The sequence below is a fragment of the Mastomys coucha genome, unplaced genomic scaffold (genome assembly GCF_008632895.1).
Source record: "Mastomys coucha isolate ucsf_1 unplaced genomic scaffold, UCSF_Mcou_1 pScaffold22, whole genome shotgun sequence".
Classification (NCBI taxonomy): Eukaryota; Metazoa; Chordata; class Mammalia; order Rodentia; family Muridae; genus Mastomys; species Mastomys coucha.
This window is the reverse complement of record NW_022196905.1, coordinates 251,959,243-251,981,072: the sequence shown is the minus strand read 5'-3', so window position 1 is coordinate 251,981,072 and position 21,830 is coordinate 251,959,243. Positions and strand designations below refer to the sequence as shown.

At 45.8% G+C, this 21,830-nt stretch overlaps 1 protein-coding gene and 1 long non-coding RNA gene across 2 annotated transcripts in view; one reads left to right on the top strand and one right to left on the bottom strand.

Moving 5' to 3' along the window:
* The first annotated feature begins 3,878 nt into the window (after nt 1-3,878).
* On the top strand, nt 3,879-5,321 carry LOC116068064. Its single transcript, XR_004109425.1, has 2 exons — nt 3,879-3,986; nt 5,220-5,321. It is a non-coding gene; the product is annotated as an uncharacterized LOC116068064 (long non-coding RNA).
* Nucleotides 5,322-12,803: 7,482 nt separating this feature from the next.
* The window catches only part of Syce1l (synaptonemal complex central element protein 1 like), an 11,989-nt gene continuing 2,962 nt past the window's right edge, over nt 12,804-21,830 (bottom strand). Inside the window, exons 2-11 of the mRNA XM_031341498.1 lie at nt 18,546-18,608; nt 16,719-16,778; nt 16,563-16,634; nt 15,875-15,922; nt 15,570-15,624; nt 14,368-14,440; nt 13,646-13,715; nt 13,485-13,569; nt 13,299-13,371; nt 12,804-13,090 (exon numbers count right to left, since the gene is read on the bottom strand). Of these exons, the coding sequence (XP_031197358.1) occupies nt 13,022-13,090; nt 13,299-13,371; nt 13,485-13,569; nt 13,646-13,715; nt 14,368-14,440; nt 15,570-15,624; nt 15,875-15,922; nt 16,563-16,634; nt 16,719-16,778; nt 18,546-18,608 (668 nt within the window). The 3' untranslated portion in view covers nt 12,804-13,021. The remainder of the gene's footprint in view (nt 13,091-13,298; nt 13,372-13,484; nt 13,570-13,645; nt 13,716-14,367; nt 14,441-15,569; nt 15,625-15,874; nt 15,923-16,562; nt 16,635-16,718; nt 16,779-18,545; nt 18,609-21,830) is intronic.

The following is a 21,830-nucleotide window of genomic DNA, read 5'->3' as shown; positions in this document are numbered from 1 at the left end:
AATCTTCTTTTCTGTTCTGTGTATAATTTTATTTAAAACCAACCAAACAAACAAAAGTGCCTAAAAGGTAACATCAAAACTCAACTTATCAAAGTGTAAGGAAATGAAGGTATTTTCCTGTGGTGTCAATTTATCTATCTACATTGACTTGGATCAATACAAGCTCATTTGATGCACTATCAGGGTCCATGGTGATAGGGACATAGGTGATAGGGATTGGTCCTAGTTTGTTGTTTCTTGGTTCCTATGGAGACAACTGCTGCTCAACTTTTACTCTCAGTGCTCACAGCATGGAGGACTGGGAAGGGGTATTGCTAGGTAAGGGTGCCTACTGTTCCTGCCTAAGACCCAAATTTGGTTCCCAGCAGCCATGGCAGGAAGTTTGTAAATGTCTATACCTCCAGTTCTAGGTATCGAATGTTCTCCTCTGTCCTCCGCAAACACCTGTACTTATGTGCACATACGCAAGCATAGACCTAGGCACACAATTAAAAATAAAACAAGTTTTAGATAGAAACAAGTATTTAATGCAAAAGCTTTCTCTGTGTAACTACTGCAATGCAAAAGCAAATGTAAGGTGTCTTTGGCTCTCTCCCTGTCACAGTGTCTATCTCTCTGCTGCGACCCCACTCCCACTCCTCGGCAACTTTGTAGCATGCACATGTGGAACAGTAATGCTGGTGTTGAAAGCCACAAACACAAGGATGGTCCTACAAGACCCACTAAACCGGCTCTTTCACACCCAACAGTGAACCCTTGGCGCCCTCTGCTGTTCTCTAAGCATAGTGCGTGGCATCCTGAGTTATTTAGAAGGAGTTGGTGTCTCTGGGCAGATGCTGCCATCTCCTGGGTACAGTTATGCTTAGCAACATCCACGGTATCTGATGTTACTAAAGTCTAGAAACCTCCAGGGCTGAGTCTATGGGACCCCTATCTCCAAACCAGTTTGGAAGATGAACTTCTAATGGCCACAGAGTTTCCAGGTCACAAAGTGAGCAGCTCTTTCCTCAGAAAATGAGTCACAAGTCCTTCTCCTGGTTGTAGAAGCAGTAACAACTGCAGAGGTGAGACGAGACTCTACTAGAGAGCTGTCTGAAAGCTGTACAGCTCTGGGGAGCATCTTTCACTCATGCTAGGGCAGGCTTTTCAATGATGCAGCTGCCTTACGTCACCCCTGCTGTTCTAAGTGAGCCTAGGAAATGTGTTACTTTACTCCGGTGGGCTTGGGTGCAATCTTTGGTCTACTGACAGTGTTCTATCCTCAATGAAGAGATGTTTGTCTATATGCCCTAGGGAAGATTACACAACATTGCCATCCATATACCAGGCTAACCTTTCTGTTCATAGTTCTCTGATCTTTGAAACACCTTTCTGAGGCATTTGACATTCTGAAAGATCAATGTTATAGATGATATTGTTAGCATTCTGTATAAGCTCCACCCCCACAGATACCTGGCAGCAGCCAGGTATGCTCCCCATGGTTACCTGGCAATGGCCAGGTAGGCCTGGACCTATAAAAGGGGCTGCTTGCCCTCTCCTCTCTCTCACTCCTGCTTCTCTCCCTTGCCTCTTGCCTCCTTATTCCCCCTCTCTATCCAACTCCCTTCCCCCCTTTCTCCATGTGGTCATGGCCAGCCCCTACTTCTCTACTCTTTCCTTCTCTCTGCCTTTCTCTGCCTCTGCTTAACTCCCCTCCCCATGCCCTAAATAAACTCTATTCTATACTATATCTGTGTGTGTCTGGTTCCTCAGGGGGAAGGGATGCCTCGGCATGGGCCTGCCCACGGAGGCACCGCCTTCCCCCACACCTCGCCAGAACATAATCTTATAGCTCTTTCTCTTTTTATGATCACAACAGATATTGTCATTGTAGAAAGGGTAAAAGGAAGTTTTTACCCAAAACTAATTTTTTTACATGTTATGTACACATTAAAACAAATTTTACACACACACACACACACACACACACACACACACACACACACACACACGTATTGAAGAAGAGGCCGAGAATTTGGAAAGGAGTAGAGAAGACATTTGGCAGGGAATGAGGATGGGGAGGAAAGGGAAAGTAATATAATTATACTTTAATTAAAATTTTAAATGGGGGAAAGAAAAAGCAAATGGACATGTATTTTAGAATAAAATGTTATGTTAGTTAGCATTTCTATTCGTAGGATAAACCACCATGACCAAAAGCAACTTGTGGAAGAAAGAGTTTATTTCATCTTAAAACTCTGTTACTGAGAAAAACCAGAGCAAGTACTCAAGGCAGGAACTGGGAGGCAGGAGCTAATGCAGAAGCTGCCGGGAATGCTGCTCACTGGCTTGCTTTTTATTGCTTGCTGAGTTTGGCTTCTTACACAACTCAAGGCCACCTGCCCAGGTGTGGCACCACCCACAATGAACTGGACTCTCCCACACCAGTCATTAATTATGAAACTGCTCCACAGCTGCGACCGTAGGCCAATCTGGTCGAGGCATCTACTGAACTGAAAGGGTTTAGAATTGGTTTTCCCTGTGAAGAACTGACTGGGGACACAGACAGATAGACAGATTTGTCAGGATTTCAACATCATACAGTGTATATAGGCATCCAAACACCATGTGACATGACACACCACTATTCGGATAAGTTTTATGCGTCAATTAAAAAAAAATTGTAAGAGGCCAGTTATGAAGGGGTACACCTAACTTTAGCACTCCCGAGGTTGAAATAGGGGGAGTTGCTATAAATGCAAGGCCAGCTTGCCCTAAATAACACATGCCAGGCCAGCTGGGGCTATGTAGGGCTGGAAAGTCATCCAAATTCCAAAAGTCTCATCCTGAGACCAGCAGGAATAGGACTGTTTTCTCCCTGCCCTGGGCCTGCATGTCCTGGCATACAACCACCACCTCTGCCCCTCTTGAGGTAGTCAAGTAGCCTGGTGGCCAGATTACAGGTTAAACTTCCTCTTTCTTTATAAGGACTCGTGCCCAGCAAGCACCTGGAATTCCTCTTCATGCAAAGGAAGCATTCTCAGCACCCAGCACCAGCCAATAATGTACACTCACCCCGAAAACCCCTACCCACACCCTAAAAACTCTCCAAATAAGGGTATGTTCCATTTCTCTTCTACATCTCCCGCTCCTCCTCCCCGCCCCATTCATGCCAGCCAAGATCCTGCCTAACCCACCCACCCACCCACCCAGCTAAGCTTCACTCCTTCCGGTCCAGCCCACTGCTCAATGATGCCTGGATATCCCAAGGGGAAATGGCAGGGCTATATAGAAAGACCTTGTCTCCAATAAGACAAACAAATAAAAAATTGTAAGATGTCTAGAGTACCTTATCCAAAGTAAGCACAAATAAAAACCAGTTTCTGCCTTGGGAGATTTGGAGGTGGGCGGCCGGGATTCGGGTGAGCAGTGAGAGGTGGGGGTGGGGAGCCGGGAGGTGACTGGCAGCACTACAAAGGCATGCTTGCGTAAGACTAGTGGGAAGGCCTGGTTGTCTGGAACAAGGGCTTGGGGCTTAACCTTGTGGTTCATAGGAAATCGCCAATGTGATAAAGTGTATAAGTTAATGATTTCTGACCACATTGTGGTTGATGAATGGGCATTTGATAAGACTAGAGTCAGTCAGAGTGAGAACTTAGATTCTTAGAGAAGCCAAACAAGTGGCAAGGACAGTCTGGGGAGCTGGTGGCAGGAAGAGGAAGGTGACAAGGAGGTGGATGTGAGAAGCTCACTCGGCAGGTAGGAGGGGGCAGTCACGTGATTGAGTAATTGTGACTTGTAATTGAAATGTAAATTCATGCCTTTGTGATGTGAAGCAAGGTAAGAAAGACGGGCGAGAGGCTTGAAAAGGTGTAGGAATCCATGCTAATGCAGATCTACACCAGCAAAATAACCAGCCAAGCAGGAAGGCTGATGGAAAGCCAGTCATTTGTGGGATCTTCTGGAAATGAGCGTTTGGTGTTTTAAAAGTCATTCATGTCGCAAAGGTAAAGAGCCACCGACCCATCTTGAAAATTGAAATGGATACTGTAGGGTTTGTTAGACACCGACAGCCATGCTCCGTCTCCTGGCTAGTTTTACAGCGTGGCTAGCACTAGCCCATTCCAATAACTGTTTCCCAATTTCGCTCTGATCCAAAGCCCTAGAGGTTTATAAACAATTGAAATCGGTTAAAGGTCACCCTCTAGAACAGACTCCCATGGGATAGTACAAGATGCATAGCTTTTAGACCCAGGTGGACCTTGCTGGCTTTCTCTGTTCTGTTACTGGCGTAAGATAGAAGATAAAATCTCTCTGGGATTCAGTTTTCTCGGTTACAAAAAAAAAAAAGAAAAAGAAAAAGAAAAAGAAAAAAGAGAAAGAAAGAAAGAAAGAAAGAAAGAAAGAAAGAAAGAAAGAAAGAAAGAAAACTGGGAACAAGGAGTTGTTGGTACTGTGACAGGTAGTATCGAGATGAACATAAAAAGCTAACTGCCAGGGGAAGACTGGATCTGTCCTTCCCCAATTGGGGGCTCCGGTGTAAGAATATAAGAAACCAGAGCGTGCCCAGAACAGCCTACTACCCCTTCATGCCAGTACTCAGCGGCAGTCTATTTATGCCATCAGGGAACCCACAAACACTTAGGGAGGGTCTTCCTACCTTAATTAATCTAGATAATTCTCCACAGATCTCCCCAGAGGTTTGTTTCCATGACAATTTTAGAATCTGTCCTCAAGTTCCCAGTTGAGATTGGCCATCATAAAGATCCTGGGATCAACTCCTCTGGAAAGAAAGGACACAGAACTGGGCAGTGGGAGAGGCTTCAATGAAGGCAGCAGCCAACCCAACCTCCTAGGCAGTTTTAGAGATTTCTTCTTAATTGCTCCAAACTCAGTCAAGGTCAGGGGTCTACATCCCATCTCAAGGGTTCATTTATACTGTCAAGACAACAGCCACACTGCATGTGGGCTGCCCCAGGAAAATTGTAGGATTTTAAGCCAGCTCAGTATAATACTGCATTTCAAAAGTGGGATGGGATAGTATAGTACAGTGTCTACTACCTGCTGGATTTGTGGGAGGAATGTGTGGGTGCCTCAGCACATAGTCTCTGTTGAGTGTTGGTGGGGAGGGACTTGGATTAGCAATGGACTCTCTCCCATGCGGCTGCTGGTGACTTCAACTAGAAGCCATATGAAGCATACATGCCTAGATGGAATGTACTCTGGTGGTTTCTGTCTAGGTCATAACCCATGAAGAAATGGAAACTCAGAGCTGGAAGAAAGCAGGGTTTGGAAGAATGCACAACAATGGAGAAGATTAATAGATCTAGACTCTCATGGCATCTTAGCTGTGGAACTTCTGGAAGTATCTAGCTTCTCAGACCTTAATGTCTCCATTTCCTCATGGAGGGGAAAAGCCCATTTTGTGAATAGTTAACTCAGAGTGAGTTTATCTATATCCTATAAAATGCCCAAGCAGAGATATACCAGCAGTATACAGTATGTTCATCTTGAATATTAGAATTCTATCAGTGAGTCTTAGTTAGGGTTTTATTGCTGTGAAGAGACACCATGACCACAACAACTCTTATAAAGAAAAACATTTAACTGGGAAGGGTTTATAGTTCAAAGGTTTATTTCATTACTGCCAGGGGGGAAAACATGGCCGCATGCAGACAGACATGGTGCTAGAGAAGTTGAGAGTTCTACATCTTAATCCACAGGCAGAAGGAGACTGTGTGTCACACTGGGCATAGCTTGAGCATGGGAAACCTCAGACTCCACCACTACCTGACACACTTCTAAGGCAACACCTACTCCAACAAGGCCACATCTCCTAATAGTGCAACTCCCTATGAGCCAAGCATTCAAACACATGAATCTATGGGGGACATACATTCTCAAACTAACACATAGTATATACACAGATAGTTAAATATAGTTATAAAGGGAAGCTGGGGAGATGGATCAGGCAGTAGAGGTTTTGATGTACAAACATGAAGACCCAAGTTTAATAACTATAACCCATGTAAAAAGCTAGGTAGGATGGTATGCGCTGGTGATCTTAATGCTAGGAAAGCAAAGCCAAGAGGATCCCTCGTGCTTGCTGGTCAGCTAGCTTAGCCTAATAGGTGAGCCCCTGGTCCCAGGAAGATCTTGTTTCAAAGACCAACATCTGATAAACGACATCAAGGTCAACCTCTGACATCTGACTTCCCCAGGTCATGTGCCTGCCTACATATGTGCACATAAAGGAGCACACACTTATGCACCAAAAAAAATGAATGCTTGATGTCATTTAAGCACTGTACCTCCTTCACAGAAATGCCCATGCTTTCATCATACACAGTGAATCTTTAAGACTTGTATGAGTCATTCACATCTATCCGATGATAGGATCAGTTCTGTCCTGTGTTCACAGTTCCCGTAGACTTATCCTCATTTCTGTGTGACTGTTGACAACCGAAGGCTGTGGCTTCTATTCAGCCTTCGGAAGTATAGGAAATACTGACTTCCGCGTCAGCCCTTGTTAACCTCACTCATTTTATTTTAGATATTACTTTCAAGAAACTCATTTTTAAAATAATTTATTAAAAAAGAATGCTTTTGCCAAATATGGCTACCTAAAGTGAATTGTCTTTGGAGGTAAAGCACAAAAAAAAAAATAAATAGAAGGAAAATAAATCAAATAAATTATTCTTAGAGAAAATAGCTGCTTCCTTAAGGTTTTATTTAAAGGGGGATATTTGAAGATTAAAGGTGTGTTTCAGGCATCTTAACTCAAAATGCAGATTTATTTCTTAACATTTTGAAAGAAGAGTAACACCCTATATAAGTGATTTAGGTGTCACCTGGCCCACACAGAGCATCGTGACGTTTGCCCCACACTAATCCAAGTTATGCACACAAAAACTATATTGCTGCGGTGTTGTGAAACAGCCAGTCCGTTAATCCTGGCAATCATCATGCAGAAGCCACTGGCTCTTTATGAATTCAAGGCAGGAGTGGTATACACAGCAAGTTCTAGGCCCACTAGGGATGTATAGTGAGCACCTTATCTAGAAAAAGAATCCCATTTGACAGAGGTATATGTTTATAACTGGGATTAGGTTGAAACATAGATATGCCTATGACTCACACCAAAGCATGTACTTTTTATTTCCTTTATGGGGAGAAAGGCTGTGTTGCAGATGGATTTATCAGCTGGGCTTGGGTACCCTTATAGTTCTCTAGTCTCAGCATTTTGATCAAAATGCGTGCATAAAACCTTCACAAATGTGCCTGCATAAACAAGACACAGAAAACACCAGCTGACATACCAATGTACATAGGGGGAATTCCACATGGTTATACCCATGGATGAAGAGCTATAGGTGGCCAATCGCTGCTGAGAGAAAGAGGTAGTTTCTTCCACAGGTAAGTTTCCACATCAAATGTCCAATACAAGTGGTCATCCCTGGACACATTACAGATGAGCAATCCTAAATGGACTGAGTATGTTCAGCATCACACGTACATACATACATACATAAACACACACAGAGAGTAGTCATGAATGTGTTTATACATGTAACAATAATCAATTTTTAGGGGGCAGAAAAGAATGGGAGGGTATAGAATCTATATTATAGATACTGTATATTATACATGCGGAGCTCATTAAATAAAGCTTTTTAAAAAGAGGCAAAGGAAGCTGACATTTCACATAACTCTACTAAGATTATTATTTTAGTTTCTGGTTTATAGTTGTGGTGAAGATTATAGATGTAAATAATTTTTCTTGGATTGCACTTTGTTTTTTGAGACATGTTTATAGAATGTGTATCAGAACAGTTCCTTACTGGCCCGTGGCCTAAGATCTCACCTGACAACTAACCAGTTCTTCCTCGCACAGGAAACCTGTCTCTATGTTCAGCGTGGCTTTAGACTTTCAATCTCCTGTCTCAGCTTTCCAAGAGATAGCATTACATGCACGTGCCACTGTGACTACTCTCTGGAATGGCACTTTTCAATAAGAGGGGCCCTGGCTTGAGTCAGGCATGTCTGGCTCCAATAGCGGTGTTTTGAAAAACTGTACCATGAGGATACAAATGAACAGGAAAAGCCAGAAGCTCTTTTCTGCCACAGTTCAGTTGGCAAATGTGGACATTAGAGCCACCCGGTGGGCTTGTGAAACTCAGATCGATCACCGTGTCCACCTGGAGTGTACCCCTCAGTAGGTCTGGGATAGGAGCCAGCTTCCTGACTTCCTGGCCAGTCCCCAGGTGCTGCTGATGCAGGGAGTTCTGATATCACTTTTCCTGGAGCTTGACCTCGATCAATACTGTTCCTTATTTCTGAGTAAGTGTTCTGCAAGGCCAAGTGCACATCATCTACTGGAAAATTTTAAAGTCAATCCGGTCATAGCTGGGATAGCTATAAAGGGACGGAATCATGCCTTTTGAAGGCGATTCTGGGCATCCCTATCCTCATGGAACTGCCGCTGACCTCAGCCTGCAACCTGACTTAAAAATTAGTGGTTTGTAGAACGTGTCCATGAACACAAATACGCTTGGGATGGCTGGCATCTTGCTCAGATTTTCTACTGATGGATAACACTACAGTTTCTTTGTTTGGCTTTAGGGAGTCTTAGTAGAGTAAATATGAATTTTATCCCTTCCTGGGCATGGGAACTGTTGGAAGATGTTTATGGGATATCTTTAAAGATATTTCTTTGCTGTAGTGTAAGGTCTACTAAGTCCTAAAGAGGTTACAAGTAGAGGTGGGAGGTTTGGAGAACAGAAGCAGCAGGAGGAGAACAGAAGATGAAGGGTCTGTGAAGACTTACCCTGGTATTAGGATTGTGGTCCTGGCTTTTCCCTTTCTACTTTCCCAGGCAGCTTTGGAGTGGATAATTCAAAGACAACACCAGAAAAACGGGGAGTTTATTGCTATGACTCTGGTGTCAATCATAAGGTGTTACTATGGGCACCAGATGTGGATATGCTGGGTTTGGGATCAGTGTAATAAAGAACACGTGGACTCCCTAACACAACCGCAGGAGGAGGGGGAATGAGGCCAAAGTTAACAAGTCAGCTGAGCTTCAGACAGCCCTGGTCAGGCCTAAGATTGGGTATCTAACAATGGTGAGCACTCATGCATTTCTTGTCTCTTTATATATAGAAAGGGGGAGGGGAGGGGCGCTAGAAGGAAATGACTCGCTCACAGTTCTAAGGACAAATGGCAATTGGAAATATTATGCCTAATTCTCCCAGGCCCTGCCTTTTAAAGTCATCTACAGAGCCTGCTACACAGCCTACATTTTCTTTTGATAGAAGTTCTGCCTCCCCAGTGCTTCAGTTATAGCTGCGGGCTTCCACAGGGGAGAACATCGCCCCTGTCTCTACATACAAATCTTTTCAACATTTCCATCTTTGTGATCTCTTTAGCAGACTGCCCGGGCGTGACACCACACACTGACTTAAAGAGTGGGTAGTGAGGAAGCTGTCTTCTTGGCCACATTTTGTGTGGAAGTCTCCTGGGTGGGCAGAGGGTTTTGGTTTCACTGTTTCCTGGGCAAGGTCACACAGAACTGAGTCATGAGGGAAGTGCCCAACTACTGACAAGGTACTTCCCCCACTGACACCCTCAGAGTACTAAGCACACTTCCTCCAGCTGAGACTCTAAGCTCTATGGTGACAAAACCTGTGGGAGCAGTGTTTTCTAGAACTTTCTCTGGAACTAGCAAAGTGCTGGAGTCTGGTGGGTGCTCAAGGCAGGTTGAACTGTTAGAGTTGGGATAGTTCAATGCTCCTGTTATGGTTGGAGAGTCCTCCAAGTTCTTATGAGATGAAATTTGTCCCTGTTGGGACTGGGGATGTAGCTCAGGGGTAGCTTACCTGGTACACTAAACACTGTAGGTTCCATTCCCAGCACTGCCAAATAAACAAGCTCCATTTAATTGTTATATTAAAAAAAACTTTTTTTTTGGTTTGGATATTTTCTTTATCTACATTTCAAATGTTTTCCCCTTTCCAGGTCTCCTGTTCAGAAACCCCCTATCCCATCCCCTTCCCTCTGCCTCCATGAGGGTGCTCCTCCACCTACCCACTCCCATCCTCCCTCCTGCCCTGGTATTCTCCTATACTGGGGCATCGAACACCCTCAGGCCCAAGGGCCCAAGAGCCTCTCCCCCCAAGGCCATTCTCTGCCACATATGTGGCCAGTGCTATGGGTCACTTCATGTGTACTCTCTGGTTGGTGTTCTAGTCCCTGGGAGCTCCGGGGGTCTGGTCTATTGACACTGTTGCTCCCTCCATGGGGTTGCAAACCCTCTCAGCTCCTTCAGTCCCTTCTCCAACTCCTCTATCAGGGACCCTCAGCTCAGTCCAATGGTTGGCTGTGAGCTTCCCCCTCTGTCAGGCTCTGGCAGAACCTCTCAGGAGACAGCCATATCAGGTTTCCATCAACAAGCACTTCCTGGCATCCACCATAATGTCCAGGTTTGGTAGCTGTATATGGGATGGATCCCCAGGTAGGACAGTCTCTGGATGGCCTTTCCTTCAGTCTCTGCTCCATACTTTGTCTCCATATTTCCTCCTGTTGAGTATTTTGTTCACCCTTCTAAAAAGCACTGAAGCATCCACATTTTGGTCTTCCTTCTTCTTAGGCTTCATATGATCTGTGAACTGAATCTCGCGTATTCCAAACTTTTGGGCTAATATCCACTTATCAGTGAATACATGCCGTGTTTTTTCCTTTGTGACTAAGATTTAATCACCTTCACGAAGGAGAAAGAAGATGGATGCTTCATAGGACTACGGTGCTCAGGGCCCCTGCTTTTGGAAAATAACTGAGATTCCCAGATTGTTAGGGTGGGGCCCCCGTGCTTGAACTCTGATACTTTATAAGAACAGGAAGAGACTGGAAGTGACACACTGGTATGCTTTGTGTCTCCAGTTACCTTAAGTCCCATCACCTTCAGAGTTTGCTGCAAGAAAGCCATCACCAGACATGGCTTCTCAACCTTGTACCTCTAGGACCATGAACTGAAATAAACCTCTGTCTTTATGAAGTTATCTAGCCTCTGGTGTTCTGCTTATTCTTTGAAAAATGAAATGGGTCCTTACATTCACTAAGGAGATGGGGTGGGGGATAGCAAGGGTGAAATGCATGAACTCAGGATGACTTGGATTGGACAGCAGGAATTCCTGTTCTCCTGTGGATTTGGTTTAATTCACAGGTCACTTCTTGTATAGGGAGACTGCAGAGGTTGGCTACATGATATGAAAGGTCTTCATAATAATGATGGCTAGCACCTCCTCCACCTTTACAGTTCTCTGAAAAATTTTATAAGCACTTCCTATGTGTTATCAGTCTAGCTCAGTGGTTCTCAATCTTCCTAATGCTGGGACCCTTTGATACAGTTCCTCACGTTGTGGAGGAACCATAAAACTATTTTTGTTGCTACTTCATAATTGTAATTCTGCTGTTATAAACTGTAATGTAAATATCTGATATGCAACCCCCACAGAGGTCCTGACTCCTAGAGTGAGATTGTTGGACTAGGTCCTCCAGACATTAGCAGTGTCTTGCAGATGAGGAAGTTGAGGCAGAGAGGAGCCATTAACCCAAAGCCAGAGAGCTTTTACATAGCAGAGGCGGGGATGTAAGTGAGACAGTCCAGTCCCAGGTTCTTTTCACTAAGGTGACCAGTCTCTGAAGAGGGACACATTATCCCCTGTGGTGGGTTTGGGAAGGTTATGGGACTTTTAGGTACTACAGCCCTACTGGAGGAAGCATATCATTGATGGTTAGCTTTGAAAGGGCACGGCCTGGGCCACACTTCCAGTTCATTCTTTACTTCCTACATGTGGGTGGAAATGTGATCTCTCAGCCGCCTGCTGTCCCTGTGCCCCTGCTGTTATGGGTGCCAGACCTCTACAATGGTTCTTCTATACGGTGCCTGCCTTGTTAGGGTTTCTATTGCTGTAAAGAGACACCATGACCAAGGCAACTCTTATAAAGGATAACATTTAACTGGGGCTGGCTTACAGGTTCTGAGTCTCTTATCATCATGGCAGGAAGCATTGGCAGTATCCAGGCAGGCATGGGGCTGGTGGAGCTGAGAGTTCTGCATCTTGTTTCAAAGGCAAACAGATGACTGTCTTCCACGTGGCTAGGAGGAAGTATCAAAGCCCACCCCCACAGTGACATACTTCCTCTAACAAGGCCACACCCACTCAAACAAGGCCACACCTCCTAATAGTGCCATTCCCTATGGACCAACCATATTCAAACCACCGCAGTGCCTTAGTCATGGCCTTTTATCACAGAACAAGAAATTACTAATATGTCCTTGCCCTGCTTCTATGGGAGCCCACTCTCCTGGCCTCACCCTTCCAGTGGCTGCTCGGGCTGTGTTCTCAGCACTTCCCCGACTGACTGCCCTCCTCTGAATCCTGTCCTTTCTTTCACAGTTGCTTTCTTTATACCTCAGGTCTAATATATATTAACACCTCTGTGGTGACTGCCAAAGTCGCCGGGAGACCTAGTGGATGAAACCTTGCTCTGAGAGAGTGTTGGCCTGGAGGTCTGGATGGCAAGGGAAGGAAGGTCTCTGTGGGACAAGAACCCAGCTATGAGAGTGAGCATCAGAGAGGAGAGAGGGGCAGGCCTGAGATGTCAAGGACCCTACAGGGGACACTCATACTTGGGGAGGCTAGGACTTCTCTGGACCACAGGAGTGCCTGCCTGTGTCTCTACTGATGGATGCTTTTCCACCCCTGGGTGTGGCCAGGGAGATTCATGAACCCTTCTCATCTGACACTCACTCACTGGACTGGTCAGGAACATTTATTGAGCATCTGGTACAAGTCTGTGGTCCAGCTGATGAGTGACGTCCAGCTGATGCTCTACCCAGAGATATGTGGACACCTCCCCACCTCGTGGCTTCCTCTTTACTTCCCGCAACTTGATATGCACAGACTCAGGAGACTCTTGGAATCATCTTTATTTCTTGGTAGTCCTTGAAGGAATGTGAGCACTGGTGGGTCCTCGAGGCTTAGCAGGGCGTTCCTGTCTTTGGCAACTCTCCCGATGGCTCCAAATGATGCTGCTCCTCTCGGCCAGCCTAAGGTTAGTGGGAGTGGGCCGCAGGGTCAGAACCTCAGATACTTTCGCCTAGACACTCTCTTATTTACACCTGCTGGTTCCTTGTGGCTCTATCAGTGTGTCCCAGAGGCTTGGAACCCTCCAATCCCCCTTCCCAGGGGACCTCTGAGACCCACCCTCCACCCAGTCTCATTTCTCTCTGCTAACTTTGTTCACCAGGTGCCTACCTCCCCCCTGTCATTCTGAGCTTCTGGGCTGCTCTGGGACTGCCGCCCAACTTCCTCCAGCTCTGTCTTCAGCCTATGAGAAAAGCAGAGAAAAGAGCAAGCAGTGGCCCAGGGCACCAGGGAGGAAAAGTCAAGGCAGGCCTGAAGATCTAACACCCAGGCTGAGGGCCATGCTCCTCCTCTTACCCATGGTTCCCTGGGCTGTCCTGGGCCTCTCTGGCCTCCTGCACCCGCTGCTCCACCTCCTCCAACCTGGCTTGCAGCAGAGTTCCTGCAGGCAGTGATGGGACATCAAGGTGGGCCCCTGAAGCCACGGGTCCCACCCCCCATCACTGCCCAAGCCTCACTTTCTACCAGCAGCTGATCTTTCCTGTGCTCCATTGTGCTGATCTCCTTGGCCAGTCGCTGCTGTAGGACCTATAAAAACAAAGGCTGGTCTCTCTGTTCCTCTCTCTTGACGGCACCTCCAGCTCATGCCCCTTTGCACTTTTGACAAAAATCCTTCCCTTCATTAGATCAGTCACTTGTATTTTTAGCTCAGCAATTTCTGCACGGGTTACACATTCACTGCACCAAATGTTTCCCGTGTCTCCCCCTTATTGTTCAGAATCAATTTCTTACAACTATTCTAACCTCCCCTCCCCATATATTGTTCTCCAGATATTCCAGTTCAGCCTTTCTCAAGAATGCACACACTAACCCGCATATTGTCCTCACTCATGTGCTCAACATATGTGATCAGATGTGGTATACATTTCCCTACCCAGTCCTTTGGTGTACCACTACCCTCTCCTGTCTGGGATGATGCCTGATGCTCCCTTCTGCAGCTGAATGAAGGTTTTCTGGAGGGTCCCATGGGCCTCTTTGAGGCAAACCCAAAGCCCCAAAAGCTATGACAACAGCCAGTGAAGGATATTAGCCATGAGTAAGTATGAGAGGTAGTGAAAGGTGGCTAGTTGTAGGACCAAGGGGGACAGGAAGAGAAGAGTCAGTCTATCCCAGGGCACCAGGCCTGAACAGGGGTAGAGAATGACCACACGCAGACACTGAAGCCTGGGGAGAAGCTTACCTGGAACTCCCAGAGGTCCTTGTGTTGACTTGCCAGATCTTCCAGCCCCTCCTCTGGTTGTTTAGCATCCAAGCTGTGGAGACACGCAGTGATGAAAACCCACACTTGGCACAATCGGGTCTGGGATGCCTTGTGTGCCCCGGTTCCCATGTACCCTTCAGTTCCTGTCCAGTGCTCCCCTTCATGGGTCTGTAAACACCTCCTCTCTTCACCGTGCAGGCCCCACTCCCACAACGTAGCCACCCACCAAACCACAAACTTAAAAAATAACCCTAGCTTCTTTGGTCTGAATCCTGACAAGTGGACTTGTATGTTTCCTGGGAGGAGACAGATCATTCATAGCCAGGCTCTGCCTGAGTCTCTACTCTCTCTGAAAATGCTTCTCTTTCCTTTCTTTTGTTATATGTAATCCATAATTCTTCGGTGGGACCACAGCCCTGTCCATCCAGTTGTCCTTGCAAATGTGTCTTCGCAAGAAAACTGTACGTTTAAAGGTGCAGTTGGTCACACGTTGTCTAATTTATTCTATCACCACCACTTAATGGTCATGGAACTGTCTGGTCTTCATGGCCTGTTTCATAGAAAGGAAGCAAGGAATATGTATTGTACTGGGTTTGGCCTAATGCTGCTTGTATAGTTGGGTCCCCAAAATTGTTTGCACAAGGGAGTCCGCATATCCATGTGTAAGACAGTGATGGACCCTGCTTCCAGTTGGTTCTGATTGATAAATAAAGATGCTGGCAGCCAATAGCTGGACAGGGCAGACAGAGGAGGAACTTTTAGGATACCTGGGCTTGGAACAGAGAAGGAAGAGAGAGATCAGCCATGCTAGGAGAAGGAGAGGAGAGATGCCATGCCTGAGAAGAATGAGGACAGGGGGGCATAGCCTGCATGTGAAGGAGCCAAGAGGGCGTGGCCCAGATGGTCAGCCCTCCTGGTCCAGGGCAGCCAAGGTAGAACATAGAACTTAATAAGCAATAACTTGGAATTATTGACAGGAGGTGGATTAACCACATGAAGGTTAGAAAGTGACCCAACCATCAATGTGATTAAAGCATATCAAAATATAAAGGTTGTATGTGTGTCTTTCATTCAGGAATGCAGAACATTGGTACATATAATTCAACAATATACCCATGACTTATTTTACTAGACCTTGCCTCCTTCTCCTTGAGCTGGGGAGGGGTGGGAAGTACTCTTACCATGGAGTCTCACTTTCTTTCTCTTGGGGATGCTTCTGGAGAATTGACAGAGCATCTGTGGAGGAAGCAAACAAGATGGTCTGATGAGGGACCTTGAGGGAACAAGGTGAGGCAGAGTCTAGGGCCTCCACAGCACCTAGGAGTTTGGTGGGAACTCTCAGGACTTGGTGCGTCCTTCACATGAGTAGCCAGGGGGTTAGCGGGGAGTGGAGCAAAGCCCAGGACCCAGCATTCAGTGGGCATCCTGAGGCTGCTCAGGAGGTGGAGCTTCATGAAGTGACGGGAAGAATAAGAATGATGAGTACCTTGCTTTTTGCCCAGGACCTCATCTAGGTGTACTTTCTCTTCATTCACTGGAAAACATGATGACACTCTCAGGCCCCAGAAGTTACCTCCCTTTTGCCCACTGCAACTTCATCCAAGAGGCAGAATCACACAGAAGAGAGGGGAGACGGGAGGTAGCTTTCTCTTACACTTATAAGCATCTCCCACGGGGGCCATCCTATTCCTTTCTCCCCCTATCCCAACATCTGTGTTCTATGTAAGTGCCAACAAGAGTCAAAGGAGGGACCACTCCAAAGAAAGTACATGTTCGTCCTGGAAGGAAGAGTGAACTAAAAAAAGAAGCAAAAACCATGTCAGGTAGATAAAAATGTGGTTCTGAAGAAAGAAATAAAGCAGAGGAGGTAGAGAGACAGATACACAGACAGACATACACACAGAGAGAGAGAGAGAGATGGAGAGACAGAGAGAGACAGGGGTGTGGAAGGGGTAGGATTCTGATTTTACATAAAACCATCAAGGTATGCCTGTTGGGGCTATCTGAGCTGGGAGCTGAACGATAGCATTCTGGAGTGGCTCATCTGAATTGTATAGGCTAAAAAGAGGACTGCAGGCGAGAGCATAGCCTGGACAAAGGCCCCCCCCAAGTCACATTTGGAAACACCAGCAGCAGACAGGGGATCCCTGGATCACCCTTTTGGCCCCACTCACAGGAGTCTAGTTCCTGATGCATGGCTTCCTGAAGTGCTTGAGCCTCTCCCAGCTCCTCACTGGATCTTTTTGCTAAACCAAAGAGGGGAAGAAGGCATTGTGTGAGGACCGCCTTGCTGCTGGTATCAACTGGCCAGTCTAGGGTCCCAAATTTACCTTGCTGCAGCTCATTAATGCGATGGATCAGGTCCTCAATCTGGGGTTCCAGGCTTCCCTCTGAAGAAAGAAGGCAGACTGAGCCAGAAAAGACATGTGTTTGTCTGTCCCAGGCAGCGGAAAGAGGACTGCAATCTGGGACTGGGTTTCTACTGCTAACCATCCACAGGCTATTACGGAGCACCTGCTTTGTGCTGGGATCTGTAGCAGGTCCTAGGCCCTTGCAGAGCTTGCATTCTGGGTAGGGAAGATGGCCATGAGTCAATCTGGTGGCAGTACCAGTTACAAAGGTGACACAGGGTAGGTGTTAAGGAACAGACAGGTATTGGTGCTTTTTTGAGATATGGAAGGACCCCCAAATAAAGGGTACACTGGGGAGAGGGTGTGTGGAGTGGGAGCTATTCTAGGGAGAGGGAACAAGTATGAATCTCTTGCAGTGGGAGTGGGTAAGGCCCACATGCAAAATCACAGAGGGTGAGTAAACTAGGGGGAAGGAGCAGCGGGCCCTGGAGGGGAAGTCCTCCAGGACTATAGTGGAGGCTTACAGCTGCAAGTTAAGTGTGGTGGAAACTGATGGAAACTTCCCACAGGCCCTACTCTTTGAAGGAGGCATAACAGGCTGTCATTCCTGCCTCTCTGTTCTCTAGCTGTCACGAAGACAGCAGAGCTTTCCAGTGACAAGCGCCACCTTGCGAGTTTTCAATGTCTTCTTAGAGAGTCACTTCTGAACTCACCGCCCATTTTACAGCTCTATAAGGAGAAGCCTTCCTCCTGCCTCATCATGTTCTGGATCAAAGTCGAGTCACAGACATTGTGATTCAAGGGACTGCTTTATATTGGCTGAGTCTCACTGCTAACACCTAAAGCAAGCTGAGGGGGGGTGGGGGTCATAAGCTTAGCCCTGGACTTTTCAAGATGGCAGACTCCCTTTCTAGACACTTCTAGAAGAGGGAACGTCCTCTAGGGTGCTGAAAGCAACTGGAAATCCCCATTGCCTAGGGACTTTATTTCATTGTAGATGGTCAGGGTAAGCCACTACACAAATATAGTCCTTCAGTTTCTATATAAAGCTTTAGTCCGGACCACAGCCACAATGAACTGTGGGAGCTAGAGCAGGTGATATGAGAGGAGAGGTTCCATTTCATTAAAACAAATCAGTGGATACAACAATTGAAGCCGAGAATGGCCTGGTGGGGTGGGGAAGTCTTACTTCAGACCTAGTATTTGCTGCAGCACTTAAATGGGCACTCAGGATAAGCTGGCTCCCAGGTTCCCTCTCAACAAAAATGCCAAGAGCAAAATACTCTGTATTGTCCTTTGCAACTTGTGGGTTTTAGAGAGCCAGGAAATATACACCTGTGGATGTTGTTTATTTTAAAAGAATCTCCAGATGACACTTGGCCATTTAAAAACTGCTCTTGTGGGGAAGTAGCTCAGCGGTCCTGGATTCAGGCTGCAGCATTAATAAACAAAATGAAAAATAATACTACTGCTTGCCTGTGGAACATAAAAATGAATAAACAGATACATGATAGATTAATGAATGGGTGGAAAGATGAATGGACTGATGTGTGTGTGTGTGTGTGTGCATGTGTGCCCATGTGCCCCTATAAGTGGAGAAAGATTTTTCTGTCCTCTTTAAGATTTTGAAGTTTTAGCTATGACTTTATATTATTATTATTATTATTATTATTATTATTATTATTATTTTGGCTCAAAGAATAGAACTGGATCAGGATGAGTTTCTAAAGTTGTGAAATGAAGCTTTTAGGTTCTAATTCTGTTTGCCTGACTCAAAACCTGAGACTCAGACACAGGACACCTGACCTTTATATAGCTTTTTCACCATCTCCAGCAAGTCTTCCATCGTATTCAGAGATGTGGCCTGCCCTGTAGAGATGAAAACCAGAATTACAGGACCCAGCAGAAGTATGGGTAAACCCAGGGCAGATACAAACCCAGGTAGAAAAGCAGCTAGCAGTCTTTAGACACTCCTGGGCTATGGCCAAGGCTGGGCTGAGGGCCAGGTCTCCAGCCACAGCAGGGTGTCTGGGGAACCCATTCTCTGTTTTTTAAGGATCACGTGTATCCTGGATGAATCAGCTTTGCTACAAGAGGATAAAGGACATTCCTGAACTTCCCTCTGTCAAACCCAGGGTGAGAAGAGAGAATGTCTTCTTGACTCCACTGCTATTGAAAAGTCATGATGAGGTTCCAATAAATGCAACAGGGAAGACAGATTTCATATTGATTTCTTTAAAATAACTATAGCCCTAACTTGTGAATTCTAATGAATTATTGGATATAAACATGGCTACTCATGCTCTTAATACATATTTACTTAATGTGTGTCTGTGTATGGTGTTGTTGTGGTTGTTGTTGTACATATGTGTATGTGGCAGTGCATTGGTTTATGTGGGGAAATGTATAGAGCAGAAGTCAACTTCTCTAGAAGTCACTCTCCAATGTATTTTTTTATGACATAGTCTCACTATCTGTAGGGCTAGCCATGTCAGTTGGACTGGTCAGTCAATCTGAGTACATTATTGATATAGTTCTGACCTTCACTCCTGCTCACTCTGTGCTGGGGTTACAGACTGCCCTCAGCAAGGGTTGTGCTCATGCTGTACTTGGCATGGGTTCTAGGGAGCTGAACTCAGGTCTTTATATTTGGGCAGCAAGCCCTTTACTCATTGAAGCCCAGTCCAGGGGCTGCTAATCATTGTAAGCAGAAAGAAGTGGGTGTGAGGAGCCTCTTGTTGGACAACCATAATACTGCTTATGAAAGTATAGTGGGGGAGGGAGGATAGAGGGAGTAGGAGAGGGAGAGGGAGGAAGAGGAGAAGGGAAGGAGGGAGAGAGACCCTAGAATTGCACCAAGATCTTGACATTTTTAGTTCTAATCCAAATTAATACAAAGGACAAATGAACATGGTAATGATGCTATTAGAAATCTGCTCAACATCATGAGGACTAGAAATCAATACACACGAACACACATACAAACACACACATGTGCGCATGTGCACAGATGCAAGGTAGGGAAATTGGGGGAAAAACCCTACAATAATAAATACTTGTACACATATCCCTCGGGGCTCACATGAAGCAGGTGTAGAGCCTCTAACTAGAGTGCAGGACTCAGAACCTCAGTCTGACCCAGTTCTGCCCTCCCCTCAAACTGTTTAAAACCACCAGGAAAATGGGCTATTCACTGTTGCCTTGCCCAAAAGAGTGACTTGTGGCTTTGTTCTTCCTTTCTAAACTCTCAGCTTGGCTTCACAGTTATCTTGTGTGGGCTTTCATTTCTGAACCTCCGTTTAACTCCTTAGGCTTAACCTATGGGCCTCAAGAATATCGGGCAGTTACATTACAGCCCTCCCTCCTTATTACCGCTGTAATTAATTAGGCACTTATTGGGAATTAGCGTGAGTACTTCTCCACCCAACTCCATTCATACAATTACAGATAACTATTAATAATCAATGGAGGAAGAGCCAAGAAGATACTACCCCAGGAGTGAAGAGATATTCTCACCAGTAAACAAAATGGTCTTCCTTGAAGCACAGAATGTAATATTCAACTCTGAGTTGGGTGTAAAACTCCTATGAACATACACTTGTAAGTGTGGGGCTGAATAATTGTGAACATAGTTACACTGAGTGTCTTTTTAATACCCAATACTGAAATATAAAAACACAAAGGTGGATCTCTCTGATTGAGTTCCGTGACTATTGTAAATGTCTTCAAACATGAGTTTGAATAGACAGAAGGAAATAAGAGAAAGAATGACCTGTAGCCCATGTCAGTGAACTACAATGGACTGACCATATTTGGCTCCCAGTTCAAGCAAATGCATTTTTCTTTCATGATGCATGCTCCTACAGATATTCTATCATGAGCCCATATTACTTTAAAAATTCAAGCAAACACCCTGAGGGGAAAAATGCCCTAAATTCTTGTAATCAGCGATGAAAGCTCAAAAAACCCCAGTGACCTACTCCTCTCCATAAGAACCTGGATGGAAAAGAAATACAGACCACAGCCAGAAAGTGAATGCAGAAGTGCTTCCCCATCAAAAGAAAATCCCTTCCCCTCAGACCCCAAGTTCCCCAGTCCCTCTCCTTAGAAGTCATTCAGTGGTATAAGCTCTTGATTCCCATCCAGACATGCAACCTCTCTCCACACACAGGACACCATGTGCAGCAGGTCTTCTATTTCTCACTTCACAAGGTACACTGGTAATCAGCTTATTCTTTTGGGTGGCTGTGTGGCTTTCCACTACACACATAATCTAGGAGCAGTCTCCTCCTGTTGCCTATGGACTTTCTCCTTCACAGCTCTAAACGATTCCATGCTGATCACGTGTTCCATTTCTCAGCTGCTGACAGGAAGTAGGTCTCCCCTCTGTGCTGCCATCACATGCCCTGCTGTGTATCACTGTGTCCCACAGTTCCTTTCTCGTGTAAGGATATTTACCAATGAATTATCCTATGCCAGTACGACCTCACCCTAAGTAGTTATATCTGCAAAGATCCCATAGGCTGCTTACTTTGTATCTTATAAATACCTGCATATATGTCTATGCACCACGGGTCTGGTGCTCGGAGGTCAGAAGAGGACCCAGAGCCCCTAACTAGAGTCATAGGGCTTTGTGAGGTGCTAATGTGGGTGCTGGGAACCAAATCTGGGTCCCGTGGGAAAGCAACCAAGTGCTTTAACCACTGAGCCTTCTCTCCTGCCTTGCTGGTTAAACTATCAACTTGCCGCAACGGCAAATCACTGCAGAAGCCTCAACTGAAGAGTTACCTAGATCAGGCTGGCTTATGAGTATGTCTCAGGGGGTGGGGCTGGGGTGTCTTTATGGCTAATACAAGAGGGCCAGCTATCGAGGCATTATCCCTCAACGTGGGAGTTCTAAAAAGAGGAAAAAGCTGGCTGAGAGCAGGGAATAAGCAGCTGGGCATGGTGGCATGTGTTCCTCTTGGCTCTTGGCTGAGCATGTATGTTGTGATTAGCTGCTTAAGTGGGTCCCTGCCTTGATTTCCCTAAAATGACAGACTGTATCTCAGAATTGTAAGCCAAATAAACTGTTTCTCTCCAATATTGCTT